The 22,885-nt window shown below is 36.6% G+C and overlaps 1 protein-coding gene across 2 annotated transcripts in view; it reads right to left on the bottom strand.

The window, feature by feature from the left end:
* The window catches only part of IMPG1 (interphotoreceptor matrix proteoglycan 1), a 55,696-nt gene extending 54,224 nt beyond the window's left edge, over positions 1 to 1,472 (bottom strand). For both annotated transcript variants that reach the window (XM_014263408.2, XM_088053064.1), the window contains exon 1: positions 1,179 to 1,472. In XM_014263408.2, coding sequence (XP_014118883.2) covers positions 1,179 to 1,245 — 67 coding nt within the window. In that variant the 5' untranslated portion in view covers positions 1,246 to 1,472. The remainder of the gene's footprint in view (positions 1 to 1,178) is intronic.
* Positions 1,473 to 22,885: the final 21,413 nt, after the last annotated feature.

Below are 22,885 nucleotides of genomic sequence, written 5' to 3'. Positions count from 1 at the left end.
CATAGAATCAAAAAGTAAAATTAAAGAGTGGCAAAACATAATTCTAGTACTAACTATAAATTTTCCCAAGGACTTTTTCAGTACTTTAATTGTCTGCTAGCAAAGATTTACTTAATTTAACTGACATACAAGAACTGGGTTTCTGTATTTCTTTAAGAAAAGCAGAAGTTTCTTAAGAAAACCCAAATGTGTAAACAAAACTTTCCAAATAGTATTGACAGCAGGCTATATTTCATACTGTCTCCCTAATAAACATTTAGATAATGTTGAGGAGACTTATCTTTTATAATTTTACATTCTTTACATTTAATTAACAGGCCTGACATAAAAATAGAAGGTCATTGACTTGAGCACACATAGCAGTTGTAATGTTAGCTTTTAATTCAGTTATGCAAATATCAAAGCATAGATGGAAAAGCTATCGAGAGAAACCTCCTTCAAAATTAAATGCATTCCCCAAAGCTCTAGATCTTTTAAATATGGGACTGACCAGGGAAAATCACATAACCGTCTTTTCTTTTTTGTCGTTGAAGTAACTCTATAAATGTTGTGAACTTTTAAATGGTTTTAAATAGAGCAATAGTTAGCTGATGCATTAAGTACAGAGCAGTTCTCTGCATTTATATTTTCTTGCAAATAATTTTGTAGTTATTATTACATTAATCCTTACTGGTATTGCCATTTTTTGTATATTTGGCCATATGGTGTATTCTTCAGGAATTTGTCCATCCAGAAGTTTTTGAAGTTGTTTTTAATAATCAGAATAACCTTCTTCACTAGTAAATGCGGATATATTTTGCTACTTTCTCATAATTTCAGTGATGAAAGACCATCTTTAACCACGTCAACACTTCGATGTTCTTTCAGACTTTTTCATTTTCCATATATTTGTCTCACAGATATTTTTTCATAACAGAACATGTTCTGCTAAAATGAAGATAAATGCATCTCTTACAGATATTTTAAAATCTGAAAAATGCACATAAGGAATAATGCCAATATTTCCTTTTTTCAGCTTTATAGCAGTATCAGTAACCATCGTGTCTCCAGCTGAATTGTCAAAACACCACATTCTGAACTAATAATTCTGTAATATGAAAGCCCTTGATCTTGCAAATATTCTTTTTCTCAACATATGCAAAGTAAAATTAACCTAAACCTTTAATATATGAACTTACCTCTGCTTCCCTGAACTTGGAGAGCAAGGCAAATGATCAAAAATATTAATCCAGTCTTCAAATGCATGCTGTCTATTGATCATTCACAGTTTTCAAGACCAGTCATGCAGGAAACAACAATACTTTGGTCGAGTAGAAGAATTCAGTTTTCTTAGAGAACAAAAATCCCCAAATATCTTTATTTTTCAGGTGTCTCCAGCCTTGGACTGCATTGAACTGCACCTAGGCAGAGTGCAACATGGGCCAGAGTGCAAGAGCTGGGCAAACCCCTCCAGCGCCCACACTTCTAGCCTGGGGAACTGGAGTGGTAAGACAAGAGTGACGAAGTTTTAAAAAAAAGCAGTGTCTGTTTCTGGAATAATCTGTTTAGCTGCTGCTCAGACATAATCCCTCTTACGGTCCAGCTGGAAGAGCTTTCTTCATCTTATTAACCTTCTGGAGCGGCATCTGTCAGCCCCAGAAGACTTCAACAGCACCATGATAAACAACAGGAGTCTCTTTTAGTTCCCATTGCCTTTGAGCACTGATCCTTTGGGCATTCTGGAAGTATGGCATGTGAGCACCGGGAGAGATAATTGTGCTGTCTCCAAACCAGTGACCACAAACCCCAGGGGACTTCCCTTAGATAGCTTGCTCCTGAAAGAACGTACAGTGCTCAGCTCCTCCACCGCCTGTGTCTTGCAATCCCCTCTCCCTTCCTGTACCACAAGGCTGCTGTTGGAATATTCCCATGGGAGCAGTGATGATGATGTTCAGTGACAGTGGTGAAGTGATGACTCAGCAGTAAATTGCAGCAGGGCTGGCACAATCTGATGCCAAACTGTGACTGGGGCAGGGAAAGTGCTGCATGGTGGGAGGAAAAGAGAAAGTGGTGGGAAATGGTGTGTCAAGCACACAGCTCTAACTAGGCCACGAATTGGCAGTGACTGAATACACACACTGTTCAAACAGCTCTGCTCCAGTTTCACAGATAACTATTCCAGTTACATATTGGCAAGTGTAAGTGTTCCATACTCACCCTTTTATTTTCCAGTAACTTTTTTATTGCTGTTTTACACCTGAAAATTCTACCAGGTAGGTGTTTCTCGTGGTCTCTCCCCTCAAAATTTTTTGTTCAAGTGCTTTAACGTAAGAGGTATCTAGGCTGGAAGCAGGCATCTGTAAGCACAAGTTACTTTAAGAGCAACCTTCATTTGAACCCAATCAGTATTCTATTTTTACTTAGGATTTAAACAATGGTAACCTCCCTCCCTTTCCAAGATTGTCTGATTTTAACAACTCAGACCAGCTACTGTGCAGACTGGTCTGGGACAAGACAAGATTTGCTTTTTTTCCTAATGTATAAACTTCCATGCGCATTGTTTTGTTGTTCCAACAAAACAAATTAAGAATACCTTGCCAGCAGCACAATGCAAAGCAACAGTGGATGATTAGGATTTCTACTGAAGAAAAATTTATTATTATATAAGGATAGTTCTTTAGCAGTACCAATATCTGTCTTTACATGTTTTACATATAATAGTCATATTGTATATAGTGTAATCATAGAAGTAGTACTTGTATGAACCAGGTAAACTTTAGCAAACATTTATATGCATGTTATATTTGAAAGATGAAGCTCCCCCCATACATTACCTTATTTTTAGTTACTTCAGCGTTAAATCTGCAACAATTGGAAGTGAAGAGAATTTTTCTCAGGGTGGTGGAATCTGCCATTTCTGGAGAATTTGGAATTGGTGAAAGGCAGATTGTTTCCTAGAGCTCTCTGGGTACCAAACTCCATATGGAATTTGGTAGGAATGTGATCCTTTAATTCCATTAGGAATCTAATTTGTCAGACTACATTTTGAAAATGTGCAATAAAGAGATTTACTTAATTACTCTAGAAACTGGTTAGTGAAGCCTGGGCCAGGAATCAGAAATCCTATATCAAAGCTTTCATATAAAATTGTATTTTTGAGCCATTCACACGTTGGGGAAGGCAGACATTTAATTACACATTCTTATCTTTCAGAGATAGAGGAACAAGAACAATCCTAAAATATGGCACTGTTTTTAGTGTCAAGATATGACTTAAGGGAAATATTGAGCTCTATAGGTAAACTATGATTGAAAATTTGTAGGGCAGGAGTTTCCATACTTTGAGATTATGCTTAAATCATTAATATTTCAAGCTGTTTTCTGCTAAGGCAGTACCTTCTATGCAGTTTCATTTAATTAAGAAATTTTGTAACTAACCTTGATAACTGCCACAGGGGAAGCAAACAAGAATGATAAACACTCATTAAAACTAAGGCAATATTATCTAGGGACCACTCCATCTCTAAGTACTGCAGAGTTTAATTATAGGTCACTGTTAATTAATCTAGAAATGTTTCTTCTAGTTGGTTTGCTGTCAACAAAAATTATATATTGTTAAAAAGGTGATTAAAAAAATTCTACTGAAATTCAATACTGCATTACAAATATACTGCCAAGACATGGGAAGGGCAAAACACGATGCCAAAATGTCCATTCACCCAGGATAAGTGCTTACAAATGGGTTAAATTCAACTTGTTACTGGTCATCTGAGTGCATTGCTGCATGTACCTAGACTAATCACTGATATGTTGTTTAAATACAACTAAAGCTGTTTCCTTTGGTTGTAAAAGGAAAAAAAAAAAAAAAAGACCGTTTAGGCCTGCAAGGACTCCATCCAGAAGACCTTTGTTTGAAATTATTGGTAAGTCTGGGGCTCAGGATGTTGTCACATAAAGATGGCCTAGAGGTTGTTATGCACAGTGCTGAATTTTAGGTACCCTACCTAGGTGCCAGCTAACTCACGTTACTGATAAAAGGAAGTTGTATTTTATACCATCAGCCAGAGTCAACACCATCTCCATTCCACTTCAGGTAATTTCTGTATCCTGAGTAATTTCTCATCTGGTCTAGCCAACTGTTTTCCTTAACATTTGCACACTGCATTTACCTGAGAGATGTTTTTTACCCTGGGGAAGGGGAGATATAAAATTTTGAAGTTTGTTTTAAATAACCTCAGGCCTTTCTCTGGTATTCATTATTTCCATAAGAGCCAGATAGATGCTTAGTGACCAGGGCACACCGGGCACAGCTTCAGGCTTCTGATTAAAAGAGAGGAAACCTGGATTCTTCTGGTTCCTTCTCTGCTGTTGAATTTGGCTAAATCAAGCCTTGTGTCTCAGCCTCCTGATCTGCAGGGATAAATGGAAAGGAGAATTTTTGAAAAAATGAAGTTCTGTGTCATGCTCTTGTCCTGCAGGAGCAATATTGCCTAGCAGGACTAGAAATTTGAATGAGATGGTGGTGGAAGTTATCATAAGGATGGGAAGGTTTCCCTATGGGGAAATATCACCAAGCCTTGAAATCTTTGGCCTGAAATGCCAATGACATAAAGGTTGAGAGAATGATTAAATGACTCAGTTTTTCTTGTAAGATGGAAGAAAGAAGAGGAAAAGACCCAATTTCATTTTCAGGCACCTATTGCCTACCTTCTTCCTGAGCTTTTATATTTTTGGTCTTGGCAGCTTGCTGAGACAAAATAATTTCCAATTTAAAATTATGATATTATAAAATTTTTTCTTCTTTTTAGAAGGAATTTGAGACATTTTTGAACAGTAAAACCATCTGGGAATGGGCTACGCAAGCTCTTCCAGTTGCAACAAAATCAGATTCCACAAAACCAGTCAAATACACTGAAGGTAAGCTGGGAACTGGATCGCTTTTGCTTTCCTGCTCTTTACATTATTTCTTTATCCATTTATTTGCCATAAACACAGATAAGATTGTAGATTAACTGAGTCTTTGGTCTCATCCATGACTGCCTATAGACTCTGAGCTGAAGTCCCTAACTCAGACTAACTTTCCCTTGAAGTCAAGCTTACTGCCCAGGCTGAAAGCAAACTTGTATATTTTCTGTGACACCTCTCTCCTCCAAAATAAGCAGCGTGATGTTCTGCTGTTCTGTAGTTGCAGAGACCATGGTGGAATTCTAGTCTGAACACAAAATTGAAGCAGGTGATGCATGAATGCATTTCTTCATTGCCTTTCATGAACATAACCCTAGACTACTTCTGCAATCAAAAAATACCTCCAGGTTTCTCTGGGGCCTTCAAGAATCTTTGCTGTTTGGCTGTTGCTATCACAGATGTGAAGTTGTAGAACCCCTTATCGGTTCCAAGAGGAGAACGTATCATGTGTGTACATTTACAGGATGAGTTACCAGTCAAAATGTTTCTCATGACTGCTCTACCCCATTACCTTTGCTTTCTTCTGAAACTTTTTTAGACCGCACACTCTTAAAAGGATTAATTGCTTACATGCTGTTTAGTGTGACAAGGGAGATAAGGGTATGAAAAAAGCATGGTAATGATTGAGCAAATAAACTAAATGCAACTAAAATATTTTTTTTTCCTAGTAAGCAGCAAAACAGCAAGCTGACCACTAGATTCCAGTCAATGGAGATAAAGACTAGAGTACATCTGCTCAAAGAGATTATCCTTCACTTGCTTGCATACCAATACACAACCTTCTGTTACTTGTGGGGCTGCCTTAAGCTTCTATCATAGGTAGTCATAAGGAGCTGAAACATGTTTCTTCCTATGTTTGTCATGCTTTTTTTCTCTTAATGCTGGGAAAGGATCTTTCTAGATTTAGCTGATAGAGTAACTGATAGATTTACTGCTCAGAAAACTGTCCTCAGCAAGGTAGCAAATTAAGTTGAACATTGTAGTTATCAGCTTTAAAAAATGAAGCTATCAAATAAGTCTCTTTACATGAAGAAAGCCTGCAGAGATGGGACCTTTTGCTATATATTTTCTCTAAACAGAAAAAAGCTGGTAGTTCAGTTTCTTTTAATGGTAATAGGAGATGTTTACTCAAGTCCTACATGTGCTTGTATCTTTACACTAGCTTAGTTTTTCCTCCTTTGAGTGTAAGATAATAGTTACTCTTTCTTGCTTAGCCTAGCAACTTTCAGGTGTTTTTTTTTTTTTGCAATTTGTAGCTCTTCCTTGTCATTCACAGCATCTGCATTTGTTCATCAGGGTTTTACTTTCTGCATTTGCCATGTGAGTGTGAAGTATGAAATGACTGTATTTCCTGTGCACAAGACTGATCTGGTAGGCAGGAGTTTCTGGAAAAGTCTTGCAAAAAACCCTAATGTGTGCTCCAGGGTTGTGTGCCATTGAAGCTGTGGGTAGAGGGAGAGGAATTAAAAACCTACACAGAGAGATAAAAATATATGCATATATATGGAAATTTATCTTTACTGTGTAAACAGTATATATTTTTTACCTAAGAGTTTCTTATTCTTTTTCAGGAGGGGATGGGTGTTGCTATTGTTTTCTGAAAGGAACAGGTGACAGTCAGCAGGACTCTCAAGGACCTGACCTGAAACTTCCTGGTCAGTATGTGTGGTGATAACTGTCATTAACAAAGGTAGTGGCTGTCATAATTTATAATTTAGCAGAAGTAAATATAAAAATTTAATTCCAATATTTTAAAACAAAATATAGGAAAATAGGTAATAGCGTGGAGATTGCCTTTAATTAGGCCTGGCAAGGCTTGGAGAATTTTTTAATAGTTTAAACACTACTATTATTGTTGGTGTTTTTGCTTCAGTTGCTTTCAGTAATCTACTGTGTAGCTCTGAGCCAACGGTGCTTTGTCTGCATCTCTGAACTGCATTTTTCAGAAATGTAGCTGAGGCAAAATATGGTATACAAACATTTTCTCTCTTTAAAACCATTATATAGTTCTTGGTTTTATTGCTCAGTTTCTCTTTCTCATTTTGATATTTTGGTATTGAAAAGCTTCAAGGGAAATATCAATCAGATGAGTTCTTAGTTGGTGTCCCTTACAAACAGAAAAATTTGGAATATTTTTTGGCTACTTTATGTGAAGATGGATGTATTTTTATTATTTCCAAAAGTAGTTATTGTCAAGTCGTTCCCATACTTAAAAATTGCCTCTTCACTTTTGTTAAGCAGCTTGAGAAGTTGTCATGCATAATTTAATAAGGTTGTGACCTTGCTTTTCTATGAAGATGTCAGTTACCTCTCACTTCCAGTTTTTGGAGGTTTTTTCCTTCTTGCAGATTTTTATGTCTGGAAATGTTTGCAGTTCCAGTGTACTATTCTACAAGGCCAAATGTATTATACATGTATTACTCTGCATGCTGAATAGAGCTGGGATTGTTTAGCATCCAGAAGAGATGACTCAGGAGGGAATCTTAACAACATTTAAAAGCACCTGATGAGAAGGAGGAAAGAGGCAGAACCAGGCTCCTCAGTGTTGCCAAGCAAAAGGATCTGAGGCAATGGGTACAAACAGAAATATAAAAAATTCCATTTGAACAGACATTTTAATATAAGAATAATTGAACACTGGGACTGTGGTCTCCAGAGAGATTGTAAAGAGGTTTCCAAATTCTTGGAAATACTCAAAAACCCAACTGAGCAGCCTGTTCTAGGTGACCCTGGTCTTCTGGGGGTTGGACAATGTGATCAGCACAGGCCCCAGGCTCACTCAGCCTTTCTGTGACACTGTCATACTGAGCAGCACTTCAGATTACCGCAGAGCATCTATAAGACACATTCAGCTCCAAACAGTATTTTCAAAGGGATTCTTTGATGTGGCAAATATAATCACACACAAAGATTTCTGAGTGTAATACACACAGAACAGGAAGAATTATTCCATGTACAATTACGAGTCTAGGAAGATGAATTACACTTCAAAGAAAGAAAAGTTGAGTCTGAATAGGAAAAAAAAGTGTATAAAAATTGTTCATTTCTGGAACTGAATTCTGAAGTTTGTGTATTGTTAGAAATGGTGTTAATAACCTGCTCAGATTTTTATTTTTTTATTGTCATTCTTTCTGTGATTCCTAGAATAGGCTTCAAAATTTCAAACAACATTACACATACAAATTCTCAATTAAAGATGACCCTTCCCCAGGAATTAATGCAAGAATTGATCAAAGTAATAGGATGGGAGTTAAAAAATATTTTTGTAATATAGGATCATCTGTGGTTAAGGTACTTCCGGTGTAAAACCTGCATCCTGAGATGCACTGATGGGACATATGGTTGGCAGGAAGGGAGAAGCTGAGAAGAAAATCTGTTGTACATAAATCCCATTTTCTTTCCCTTTCAGTCTAGAATAAACCCCAAATTCTCAGTCTTTGATTGATATTTTGTATCCATTTTTTAAAATCACATTTTCCAATCAGTTATTTGTCCAAGTACCATTTTGTGATTTTTTTTCCCCTGGTCACCATCTGGCCTCTCGTGTGGTCTCTTTTCCCCATGCTGCCATCTGCTTTCTCTGCTTTCTGACCTTCCTATTTCATTCCATCTCCTAATTCCATTCTGCTTCTTTCTGCAGCTTTCTCATCTCCTTTATGTCTCAGCCTGAAGTTGCTTTCCAACCCACTATGGTATATTATTTTGAAAGCTAAGAGTGGACTGAAGGATTTTTGTGTTTGTTAGCTACCCCTGGTAGATAACTGCAAGGTAAGAAGGGAGAAACTACTTCTTTTATCTTGTACAACACCACCATCCACTGGCAGTTCCTCCATCTTTCCCTCTGCATTTCACTGATGGCTACAGCAATATACAAGTAGCTCCTGTCTTCAAAATTTACCAGACAATTAAATTTAGGGAGCCAAATAGCTTACCTTTTATTAGGAAAAAATTAGTAACTGCAGTCTACCTTCTTTCTACCTCCCAGCAGATTGTGTTAACATGAGGGTTTATTTAGCTCCTTTTCAGACATCTTTTTAATTTCAATTTCTCATTCATCATTGCTACCTTCAGGTTCCCACTGTGGCCCCAGATCCTTCTTGCCTCAGTGCAATGAGGGCCAGAAATAACCAATGAGGGCTTCAGAAACTAGGCTCTGTTGTCAGCTGAGCTTGATGCTCTGCTCAATGCTGATGGAAGAGGATGTGTTATGTGGGTTCCTGTCACCTTACCCCTGAGATAACTGAGCTGTGAACTGGGATTCCTCATCATTCTGGTCTGAGACAGCGGAGAATAGGCCCCCTCTGGGATTCAGCAGATTTTTTGCAGCACACTGATGATCAGCCAGACAAATGGTTTTGGAAGAGCCAGCTCAAGGCTGATTCTGGCACAGAAGTTGTTAAAACCAGCAACTCTTCTGTATAGCCTCACACCTATGTGAGACACTGTCTGGCTGCATGTCCTTATTACTAATTCAGGGCTGCCTCTGTGCTATGCACTTGTTAGAGGCAAGACAGGGTAGTGCCCCTGTCCCCATACAGTTCACACATAGACATCTGTTTTTTACAGTTCCAGTTAGGAACAGCGCTGCCCCGTGCCATGCAGCCACCTTCTGCACCCCCTGAGCTTCATTTCTTACAGACTCTGAGCTCAGACTCACCCCAGACTTTTTCTGTGTGTCTCTCCTCCCTCCCTCTGGCCATCTTTAATATCTATCCCGTCCTCTGTCTTTTTGTCAAGTAATCCCTTACTAATTAAACTCTGCCCAAAGGACAAGTAAACAAAAGTTGATGAACTGACCTGAAATTTGTCAGCTCTTGCTCTGTTTGTGCGTTTAATCCTCTCTCTAGCTTTTATCTGCCTGTCTATTTAGATAAGAAGCTGTTGTGGAATAGGGACACTTGTATTGTACAAGCCCAACGTTCATAAACACTCTGGTAACAGATAAATGCTACTACCACTATATATTTGAAGGTCATCAGAGGCTGCCCTTGCCATGTCTTGAAGGTGTCAGTGTTTTACTGGTGACAGCTGTTTTACTGCTGTTTGAGATCTGTTTGGGATTCTGCTTCAGCAAAAAGGTATTTTTTGTGAAACTGCTCACAATCTCATCAGACTGGAAGCTTTTTTGGGGGCTCAGATACTTTTCTGGATGCTAGATTCCTTGGAAATGTTCCAGGAGAATTTTCTAGACCAGCACTTTAAAACAAACATGTCTCTTTACCCTATCTACACATGTGAGGGTTTGGCATTAGCTCCAACTTACTGCCTCAAACAGCTTGAATAACTTGGGACGAACGAAAAAGAACAGTGTCTTTGGAGGGATGTCAGTCACTGCCCTGTGTTTCCTCCATTTACCACAGATGCCTCTGTTTTCAGTTTGAATGTGCATTTTTGAGAGCTTCTGTAATTTGTGTAGCAGTTTCAAAGTCCATCTGTGTTTATGTGCAGCTATTGTTGAAGCTGTAGCAGCACACACTCAGCATTGCTCAGAAAAGAGAGACAAGAAAAAGAAAAAAAGCAGCCAGGGATTGGCTTTTTACTTTTTACTAGTGACTTAATTATCAAATTTAAATCAAGCATGGTCATCCTTATTTAATGCACAGAACACATGAAATCCCAGGTTAGTATCTCTGACCGCAAGCCCATGCAGGATTTTAGAAGCTCTCTTGTCTTGCCCCAGGGTCTCCCCATGAGTGTGGTCATGACAAGTGAAGAAGTTCCTTCTTTCCTGGCACCTGAGTTTTCTCTGAAAGTTATTTGTGGGCTCTACATGGGGCCCATTTGCTCACATACCTTTGAGACATTCATCAGTCAAACGGTCTTGCTTGTAGGAATTCTGTTGGTAAGATGTTGGCTTTATCCTAGGAAAGTGGTAAGCATATTATTGTCTGAACTTACAAGAGCAAGGTGAAAACAACAGTCTGTCCTACCTTGACTATCAAATTCATATAATTCCCTTTTTTCTTTCCATATTTTTTCTCCATTTTTTCCTTCCCATACATGAAAAACATGTCTTTATATCTTAGTGTTGAAGTTGGCTCTCTGTTCTTGGCTGGAAAGAATTAATTGTTTTGGGAAATCCAACACCTTAGGAACAATCCAAGAGAATACTTCACTAAGCTAAAACTCCTGAACTGGTATTGTTGTGTCTTAGCAATAATGCAAACTAGACAGCTGATTTTAAAGCAGAACAGTACTTATTAAGCAACTTTTTTTGGTGTGGATTAAGGGCTTTCATGAATATGCTTGTGGGATGTCTCTGGATGATCCAAATTCCAAGTCAGGGTTTCAGGTCAGATATATAGGCCAGGGTGCAGTACAAATTGTTGATATTCAGACTTTCTAGATGGCAAGAGGGGCAGTTTCTCATTCTGGTATTTCCAGGAACATAGTTTCAGGAATTGTGCTGTCTGGGTTTGGATGCAGACATTTGTCACAGCTACTCTGACAACAAAAATGTGGGACATTTTTTATGCCAGAGAAAGGATTTAAGGGTGACATGCTCATTTTCACAGAAACTCTGACACTGTTAGTATATGATGACATCAGTGGCCACTTTTGAGAAAAATTGTGTATTTTTTTAAACTCTGTGCTAGAAAGTATAACTTACCTGTCGATAAAATTTCCAAACAAGTTTGGACTCATGAAGGTCAGAAAAGAGAAATTAATTTACATAGGTTAAAAGAATGAGTACTTGGAGTTATGGAAATGATTAGAAAAAAATCCCACTCTGATTAGCAGAAATCCCTCATCATGACCAGATTTTCATCCAGAAGCATAATACAAAAGTAATGTAAAAACCCCAACAAACCTAGAAAATAAAAAGAAGTTGGAATGCAGATATTGTGATGAAATAAAATGCATCATAAGGAAGAAGTAGAGACAGAAGAAATAAGAGGTCCAGCAGTAGCAAACAATAGCAACAATGAGAACAGCAGAAATTATAGAAAGCAATGGAATATAATGCTATATATAAGCACTCAGAAAACAGACGTAATTTTAACCTAAAATATCCTAGAACTTTACAAAATCAGGAAAGAGGAATGCAGACATGGACTGAGTTCCAATCTTAGATATTCTTTAGAAAGTATAGGATAGGATATATATTTGTATATTCATTGCAAAATGAATAGGACCACTGTCAGTATTCCTACATTAGCTATGGAAGGGAGCTAGTGTACTCCAGGCTCTTCCATAATGTAGATTCTTGAAATGTAGAATCTAGAAACTGGCTTCTGTTTTGCTGCCATATGACAGTCTGATCAATTTTTTATTATCTGTAATAGTCTCTTATCAGAATTCAATTTTCTAATGCAGTAACAAAGTCTTATCGCATATGTGACAAGATTCCTGATTATGAAGGTAAGCTAGATTAAGCACCATGGTAAAAAATTTCAAATGCATTAGAATTCTCCCAGCAAGACTTTTGACACTGATTTCCTGATGTACCTTGGAAACAGCGCTTACCCAGCAAATTTCACAGCAAAACAAATAAATAATCAAAACTGGTGAATAAAAACATTTCACCACTGGATTTGTAAAGATGTATTGGAGCCATGTGTGTTGCATGCCACACAGGAGCAGACTGGATAAAAATGGAATTCACTGTGAGGAAGAATACTGATTGCATATACCTAGACCTAGGTATAAGTGATTTACCTGGCAGAAATAACACTTTTATGTAAGATAAAGTATTGGCTATCACCATGAGGATGATTGAGATGCATAAAGCAAAGATACAAAGGTTCTTTTTCAGTATTATAGAGCCTACCAAAAAGTACAGAAATATTTCTGTAATGCATCATCATTACTTCAAAACTGGATCTTTGTTCACAATGGAGGAGAAATGTTTTCAAATTATATTTTGCTTTTCTGCAGGAAAGCAGTTAATGGCACATAAATTTAAATTGCTGTGAATTATGTTACATGCTTAATTTTATTGCATTCATTATGTTATATTACTTTCCACAAAGAACAGTGTGCTGTAGAATGGTTGTCAGTTTAAGTGTTTTGTAAAACTAACTGAAAAGTCCCACATGGGACTCAATAATTTTCTTCTATAGAACTCAGATATGACTGCCTACAGTTCTTCTGAAAACTTGCAGAGACTGAAGACAGAGCTTCTGCTGAATGGGAAGAAAGCTGCTTCTTCCAGAAAATTGCACAGATCCGGCAAGAGCAGATAAGTATCTTATATTTGCATTACCAAGTCTTCTTGTAACCGTCTTAGTAGACTGGATTTGTGCTTTTTTAGTGAAAGTGCATTGCCTTTCAGCTCTTAAATTAGCTTTATTCTAATTCCCATTAACACACAACAGATGGACAGCTATAATCTGAAGGGTCCTGTAACTAAGTCTGCCCAGTGTGCTTGTGTACAAAGGACTTGATTCCATCATGGTTTTGGCTTGATTTCTACAAAATGATATATCATTGACTGAAAGTACATGATCAGTTTCATAAAATCTACTGAATCAACGTTTGAGCAGAGTGTGGCTTACGTGCATATGTTTGTCTGACTGAAGCTCTGGTTACATTCCTTTCTTATGTTCATAGTTTTCCACATGTATCAGATTTTTTAGATTGTCAGCTATGATTTACTGAGGTAGAAATCTCAGAATGATAAGTGGCAAAGACATGGTATAAATAGCATGCTAAGACAAACTAGTGATTTGTTTTGGATTCACAACTTGTATTTGTTCTGGTTTGTGACTGGATTGTAAAAGCAGGTTGTAGTTCAGAGACATCTTAAATTTTTTTTACACAGGAACCCAAAAGCATCTGAACTTTACAAGGGTTGGTGAAAATTTAGAATGAGAATGTATCATGGCTCTTACTTTCTCAGAACCTCTTCTATAATGTATAGTTTACTTATGTTTATATTTTACAGAATATAAAAATAATGAAAAGAGCAGAAAGTAAAAGGTTCACTAAAAATCTTTTTGCTGAGGTGCTTGTTCAGGGTGAGGAAACAGACACAGTCCTACATGTTCACAATATGTAAAACAATATAAGTGAAAAACTAAGAATACACATATTTGTTAAATTAACTTCCTATCAAAGCGCCATCATTTCTTTCAGTGTTATAGGGAAACAATTAGAATAGTTTCTACAGTTGTTGCTTTTGTTACATTTACAGGTATTTCTTTACAGAGAAAAACATTTAATACCAGGGAATTCTGATGCTTCTGAATATATCTCCACTTCATAATATAAAAGGACTTTGTGAAATTAAGTGACAGCTACTGAAGCACTAGGGAATATAGCAATATTGTACAGCACTCATTCAGTTTGACACCTGATAGACAAGAAAAGTACCTTTTCTCCCCTCTTTTTGTGAGACTTATTTCATATCCACAAATGCAGAATGGATACTTCTATACTGATGGTCAACGCTGAAAATTCCTCTTTGTTGAGTGCATTACAAAAATGCATTCCTTCTGTTGATAGAACAGATAATATCAGTTCTTTTAATGTAAAGCAAATGGGCTTGTTCTACTTTAATTGTGCAGTTGGTGCTCCTGTTGAAGTTATTCATAGTCTCAAGGGAATCAGTGTGTAGTATTTTACACTTGAGTTTGTATTTTAAGATTTATTCTTAATTAATTTGTAGTTAAATTTGAGAGGAGATTGGTTATAAAATTGCTGAGTCCAGAAATCCCGTTTAATGAGAAATCACAGCTTCTGAGGAAATCAACAGGCTTTCATCCCCACAGAATCTACTTTTGAGAAAATCAAAAGGTTTTCTTCCCCACAGAAATGACTTCATTATTCTGGAGACTGCATAAGGAAAATGAGTAGAGAGCAAATGCCAGAGCTGTACAAAGGCACGGACTATAGTGGAGATGGAAAGTACAAATATGCTGATGGCACATGAACAAGTCAATTGCATCTTTAAGTGTCATTAGCAAAGCTATTAGTCTGAACTGACAAACTGCAAGAGCTGGCTTAAAGGACAGTCGACAGCATCTTGTCCTACTGAATAGAAGGAACAATGCTATTTAACTGGGATTAGCTAGCTGATATTTCTGGATATGTAAACACCTGGATTACATCTTCAAAATGGTAAACAACAGGCCTTCTTAAAGAGGAGACCTGTCAACAGGATAGTATCAAGCATAAATACAACAAGCAGACTTCCCAGAACTGACGTAGTTCAGCTCTGTGTTGTTTACCAGGGACTACACCTCATCCATAATCCTACCAAGTGTGCAGGGACATCTAATGACCAAAACAGAGACTGCAACCAAACACATTTAGGCCACCTGAGCACACAAGAAATAAGAGGTGTACACAGGAGAGAGAGTCTGGGATGGGTGCAGGCAATGAGGCAATGCAGGTGTTCAGAAAATTGCCTAAATTGCCTCAAATGCATGAAAATATCACCTTATAAAATACAAAGAAAATTGTTATCTGAATAGGAATGCTGAATGAGGCTTTAATTGAAATAATCTGGACCAATGCAACATTAAAGCTAATTGAAACAAGCTAAAACTGACCAGCTCCCATCCCCTGTAGTTTTGCAACTGAATGGTGTTAAGTTTTAAAGTGACAGGATGTATCTACATGCAAAAAGTCAGAGTACTGCTTACACAGGAAAATCATCTCAGCAATCTACTTAAGGCATAAGGATTTGGGGAAGTGTAATTAGACAAGTATGCTGGGAATTTAGAAAGAGGGATTGAATTCTGTGTTCATCTACAGATAACTGTATGACCTCAGCAGAGTCCCTGGGTCAGATTGCCAAGGCTGCAGTGAGGGGGAGTTAGAGGCTTAAAAGCCTTTGATGATCTGGAGCTTTGTTGATAAGTCTAGCTCATTTCCATAAAACTTTCCTCTCTCAAGGCAGTACTTGGAGGATGAATTTGTTAAAACTGTGCTTTTATGGTAGTAAGAGAAGGACCACAAACAGTTCAAAACTGAAAGGCTGTTCTTGTGCACAGTTGCTGAACACACCTCTGTCTTCAAAAGGTGCATGCTGGATTGAATCATAATGGTATAGATTTTCTTTCTTGCAAGAGAGAACTACTTTTCTTGTGTTTTGTGTTTCAGTTGTTTTGGTTTTTTTTCCCCTAGGTATCAGACAAGACAGCTTCAAGTCTTGGTTAATGATCTGAATAAAAACACCAGCAAAGGAACTTTAAGCTGGTCGGTTCTGTTCTCATCACAAGATGACTCTACAGCTAATGTGAATTGTTAGAAAAAATTTCATGGTACTCTGATGTTATTAAGACTGACTATTATTACCTGCTTAACTTAAATATTTTTATAGGATTTATAAAACTCCTACTTTCCACAAAAATAATAATAATTAAAAAAGGAAATCATGACAGATTTTTTCTGTGTTGGAAATGTCAGTGGGGTCTGGGGACATCATCTCTTATTGTTTAGGCCTCTGTTCCTTTTTAGTCATTGATGTTTGTCCATACAATTTTTTTTCTCTTAATAAAATCTATTTGAATGTTTCCTGAGGAACAAAAGCAAATTTCTGCCTTTGAACACTCTCTCTGTGTCTTTTTCTTATAAAGTAGATTTTCAGGAATCATTTTTATCATCTTTTCAACAGTTCCTGAAGCATAAGGAACTTTTCTACAAATAAGAAGAATTTGTAGAAAATTTGTATTTGTAGAAAAGATGAGGAGTATTTTAAGTTTGTTTAAAAAAGACTTGAATAAGAATCTTACATTTGGATTCAAAGAGATTGTTTGAATTAACCTGCAGTGTTCCAATTTGTGCTTTTTAAAAAATCTGTGCTTTTTTTAAAAAAAAATCATCCCTCTAAAATTATTAGAACCTTGCAAACACAGTTCTGTAGATATAGGCAGCAGAAATATTATGGAAATGTTTTTATGCCTTGGCTCATAACTATCAGTTTGTCTACATTGTTGATTTTTAAAAGACAAGAAAGAACTAAAAAAAAGGAAAAAGAAATTATTCAAAAACTTAATAACAATTCTTTTCTACAATGAAAGGTTGAATTGATGGCAGCAATGATGTGCTCCTTTCTTGATTAAAGTTTTAAAATGTTTAGTTCTGCACAGTGATAAATGTGTTCAGTCTGTTTGGCATGAAAGCAGTCATACCATCTTATACTATAATATAATTTGTCCCAAAGTATTTATATAAAAATAAATATTTTATGTTATTATTATATTGGCCTCTGTAAAGTGTTATTACTCACACCTGATCTGTTTGTGTATGATTCTAGAAACAACCTTTAGGGGAACACCTAAAGGAATTAGTGAGATGGTAAACATAATTCATGGCTGATGTATGCAAAATAATTGTATTAGAAAAAAATAAGTGGAACTTCTCCTGTCTCTCACTGGGTCTGAATGCAGAGCCACAAAGAGTCAAAGACCTGCCCATCTCTGTTGGTACCTCAGTGAAAATTAAGACAAGATTAGAAAATACCTTAAGTAGAAAACAAATTATCCTGAATTTATGTAAAGTTTTAATGTAACTTAATGGGATACATTCCATTGGAATATTGTGTCTGATTCTATCGTCTTTCATATACAACATTTCTTGTACAATTTTAGCAAGAAATTTTCCTGGTTTGGGTCTTTCCCAGCAAAATAATCTAATGTAATGATGATTTTTTGAGGCTTAATTTTTAGATGCCTGTATCTTAACACCACTAGTTGGAAGCTGATATAATAGGTGCAGAGCATTTTTATTACAATGGGCATTGACAATGGATCAGGCTAAATATTTTTCTTGATTTGTATGTGTCTTATTGCTGTAGCCAGTGGCAAATGTTTAGGGGAAAAGTAGAAAAACAGAGAAAGTAGCAGTAGTAGTAGTAGTAGTAGTAGTAGTAGTAGTAGTAGTAGTAGTAGTAGTAGTAGTAGTAGTAATTGTCCACAGAACTTTATGAACCCCCTTTCATTTATGGACTTTCACTTTTTTTATTTTTTATTTTTTAAACAAAACCAAAAAACCCAAAAAAGAAAACCAACAAATAACCAAGGCTACTTTCACAGTTAAGCAAAAGATTCAAAACTGACAGATGTGTCACAGTGCCTCTGCTAGACCTGTGAGCTCCTGAATCACCAGCTGGAGGCCAGACAGATAATTCTGGATCATTTCAGGCCTGAGACCTCAACCATGGTGTGGCAGAAGCATTCTGGAAAAAGTGTGAAGCTTTGCTGAAGTAAAATACATTCAATAGATTTCATTGATGTCATTGTCGCTACTTCAAAATGATTCTCCTTGAATCTGGTTGCCCTGGAGGACTTCAAGGTCTTAGCCAAGGCCTGGCTCGCTGCTTTTCCTTATGGGAGCACCAACAGTGCCATCTCCCTTCCACTGGTTATCCTGTAGGCAGTTCCGTGGGCTAATTACCTCTCTTGAAAATATCTGGGAAAGAAGTGCCTCAGTTCTGTCTGTTTTACTGGGGATTAGCACTGATTTAATTAAATTTGTTTGCATTTCTAGCATTTCACAGGCCACATTCCACAAGGGGAATCAAGACTTTTCTACACTCTGGCTTCACTTGAGTTTCTCACTGAGATGTGACACTTTGGAGCTACATTTAATCTGAATCATGTCTATGCCTATAATAAATTACTGATTTTACAATCCACTGTAGCAGGGGAGTAGCTCTAGAAGCACTAAGGCTTTGAAGAAGTGCTTAGACACTGGTCCAACTGGGTTGCTTGGTTCCTGTTAAAGAAGGATTTAGCCTGAACTGTTGGAATGTTTAAGCAATATGACTTGGAAGTAATTTAGCTGAGTTTGTTATGGTAAACCTCTCATTTGTTAGATCTATAAAAAGTCTGCATATTTTTCTTGTAATCAGAGATTCTCAATAACATATACACAGGTTATATAAATACATTAGCTACTATTTTCATGCCATTGAAGGAAAATTCATTAGACAAATGTTTCTCTTCTAGCATGGGTAGATGTGATTTCAATAATTTTTTGAGTTTCAAGCCCTGGAAAAGTTCTTGGCTTCAGGCTGTTTATTTTCTTGCATTATACATTCAAGGTAAGTGAAAACATTTGCACATTCTGGAAAGACTGAGAGTTGAATGAAGTACTTATCCACATTTTGTGGCTTCAGAACTGCATTTTAAAAAATCTTTTTGATCATTTTACAGCAAAGCATATAAGTAAAAAAATTATTTTTATGAGTAAAATTTCTTTATGCGTTTGAATATGGAAAGTGTAGTTTTTGTTAATGTAATCTCCTTGTTTAAGCAAGAAAGTAAATTCTAACTTACTATGATAAGTAAAAGAAACAAAATTGGAATTTCCTTTTAATTTACAAGGTTTATGTTGAGAGTTTCATGTGAGAGCTCTACGTTTGGGAAGAAGAAATTTATCAACTCTAGTCATGTTTGTCATATGTCTTTCTTATTTTCTTTCCAGGGCCAGCACTTTAAAATCCTCAGATATGTAAGTGAGCACTGAAATAGCACTGTTTAACATTTCTTATGTTTGGGTGTTGTGAAAGACTGAGGTGATGAGGCATTTCTCTGTGTTATAGAAAGGACTACTTCTATGACATTCCAGATCAGTTGAGATGATGATTTGGAAATTATTGTCCTTTTTCTGAACTTAAGTTAGTGAAATAAATGGAAGAGACATAGAGACTGTGATGCATAAATGTGATACAATTTTAGCAGTATGCAATTTCCTCAGAAAAAGAAATCATTTAACCTGATGCCTACTTATTTTGTGCCACATTTGAAGCTGATTGCAGGTTTGCAGTTTTGGATGGCATACAAATTATCTTTAACCAAAGAGAGCTTAGCACTTAATACATAAACTGGGAAAATGAATGATAGGCTGTAGAACTAAAATCTACTGTCCAAAGTTTTTTCAGACATATGAGGTGTGTTTCTGAATGCTGACTCACACCTCTTAAAATTTACTTTAAATGAGTAGCTTTTGTAGGCTTGTCAGCTGGCATTTTAAAGTGATGTCATTCATAGTGCAAAGTCAATTAAACTTTTTCTTATGAAATAAGAAAAATTTAGATATTTTATAAAAAGATTCCTTTGACTGATATTGGAAAGCCTTTATATTGCTGGTCATATATAGGACCAGCATTGAAAAACCTCTTCTGTGCCTTCTTTTCCTAGGGCTGTGCAAGTCCATTTCTCTCAGTCATTTTTTGTTGCCTCTTGTGCTCTGGCCCTTGACCACTGTGGTGGCTCTCACTGGACTTGCTCCAGTGTGTTAATGTTCTCCTTGTGCCCTGGGAGCCCGTAACAGGGCAGAGGATGCTGCATGTGGTCACACAAATCCTACACACAAACAGAAATTCTGATGCATTCAGTGTCAGACGGAGCTCACATTTGCCTGTACAAGGGAGTGCATCACCCTAATGGTGAACAGATCCTGCACATCCCACTTTTCATCCCATGGTGCTGAAATACTCAATCAGCATCAAGCCTAGGTCGGTAACTACATCAATCCCTAGAAGTTTTGGAGGACATTCTTAACACTAATATTTATTTTTTCCTTTTCTCTTTGCTAGCACAAAAAGAAGCCAAGTCACTGTCTACTGAAAGATCTTTCCTAAAGTCAGTATCACAAAGTGATAGCGGCAAAGTGCTTTGCTATGGCCTGGACCTAGCCACTGCCTAAGGAAAATAAACCTGTAAAAGAAATCTGAAATTTTCTAAATTCAGAGTAACCGTCTTGTTTAATAGTGGTGGTTACAATTTTTATACAAGGATCAATTTTATGGCTTCGTCTTCATAGAATAAGCCTATGTTTTTATTTTATACTTGCTTGCTCCTATTCGCTTTCATCTTCTAGTTAGGACTAGCCTCCATTTCTCTCAGTAATGTCAAATTTGTTATTTTATGCCTTTTGATTGAGCAATGCTGTGGACATCTTATCAAAGCCATCAGAGGATCTATTTGCTGAGGAATTAGTTCTGGGATGTAGTTATAGAAAGAAAGAAATTAGGCTGTGTCTTACAATTTTTCCAGTTCTAGGACAATAACATATAATTCCTGTTTTTCATTAGGACTCATGTTTTATTATTTGGTAATAAATTAGTCTCTGTTACATGTGAAGGAGCAATTTTCAAACAATTATTTAGTGACACCACTATAAAATGGATTTGACTTTGCAGCAATCATGGGCTTGTTAGAAGACATTCATATTGACATTCTCTGTGTTAAAATGACAGAAACCACATTTCAGGTATTTGCATAATCATAGAAGGTCATTGAAAAGAGTAATAAATTTATTGGTCACTTAGTAGCAACCTGAGAATTGACAGAATCTCACTGTTATCCTCTCAAGATGGTAAAAGCATAGATTTATTTCTCTCAAACAGTTATTTTATCCAAAGATATTTAAAAATGCTAAGAGAGGAGGAGGTCCTCAGTGGTTTCTAATGCTGTCATTGTGTCATATTTTTTATTTTCGAGTCCTTACACTCAGAATTACTTACAAATTGTGAGCTTTAGATAATAAGGAGCAACCTGGAGGACTTTCTGCCTTTCATGTGTAAACTGCTCTGGGTCAGGGCTTACAGCAGAAGCAGTGATGTTATTATCTGCTAGATACAAATGCATTCTGAACCTAAATGGACCTGCTTGAAAGTAATGAGTTCAGCACGGCATTCAATACAATATTGTTTGAAAGCTTTCTGTTGAATATGTTTAACTTTTTCCAGGAGACACAGAGGCACAAACACATCTCATCTCATAAAAAACCAGACATCTTCCATTTCATTTAGATCACTAGCTTGCTTTTGAAGTTTTGTTCAATTTGTTAATCTGAGAAGATATTTATTAGAAGTTAATTTACACATTTGTATTGAAGGTCAAGTGTTAACATGCTATGGAGGATTAACTGTCCCCCTTTCTTTCTTTTGGTGATTTTTTACATTCAGGTACTCTCACTTCAAGAAAAAGCTGTCAGAAAAGGAAATTCCCTTTTTCTTGTGTTCCACTTGTGCTTATAGAAGAAAAGTGTATTTGAATGAGGAATTTTTCCTCCTAGATACAACTTAATACAACTTGTCCTTTTGCTGTTGCTTGAAAGGCAAAGGAAATTCTTGTTTATAATATTACACTCCTCTACTAGAAAAGAATGTATCTTCTCAAATAACCTTGGATTGGCTAGTGACATTGCAGGATTAGTTAGAAAAAGATGCTGACTGAAAAATAAGGAAACACAGAAGCCTTATTCTGAAATTAATGGTTAAAATAAGAACCTTGAAAATCATAAGTATGTTTCTACAACTTGGCGGTAGAGAGAGAAGTAAATTTCAATGTCTATTATTTCATTATGAAGGTATTTCTGTGGCTTAAAATATGTTATTTACGCACTTTTTGTGTGAATTTTTTACTTAAGCCCAGTTGTGGTGAGGGCTAGAATTAGGAAAATTGTTGCTTACAAGAATGGATGAAACATCAATTTTACCGTTTTGGGTTTGTTGTAACAGGGTATACTCCATCTGCAGGGGTTGAGTGAAGCTCTGCTCACCCCAGACATAAAAGAAAAGGAACAAGAAGGATAAAGAAATAGTCAGAGGTACAGGATTGTTGCTATGAGAAAACACTAAACACAGTGATCTCACAGCCTGTAAAAATAATGCCTTTCATGCAAGCGGGAAGAGATATCCAGTGAAACCATCAGACACTGTGCTCAAAACAAACAGAAAGAAGAGCTGCTGCTCAAACAGAATTAATCTTTGGTATCTACTGCATTGGGATGCTGTGCAGACAGAAATACTACACAGGTTTTAATAACAGGTGAATTTATGGAGTCACAGATCTATCCACATATTTCTCCATGCAGCTGCTTCTTTCAAAGACTTACTGCAATAAACACAAAGCTGAGCTTAAATATTGTTAGAAAGACATAAGATCTAGAAATCATTATAGTGTAAAATATTAACATTGTTGTTTTATTCTCTGCAGAAGTGTTTTTACAATTGCATTTAGCTGAGAAATTTCATACAGAAG

Source organism: Pseudopodoces humilis, chromosome 3, assembly GCF_049639895.1.
Source record: "Pseudopodoces humilis isolate 2021_Gansu_Grassland_sample_001 chromosome 3, ASM4963989v1, whole genome shotgun sequence".
NCBI lineage: Eukaryota > Metazoa > Chordata > Aves > Passeriformes > Paridae > Pseudopodoces > Pseudopodoces humilis.
Note: the sequence above shows the minus strand (reverse complement) of the source record. Positions and strands in the feature narration are given on the sequence as shown.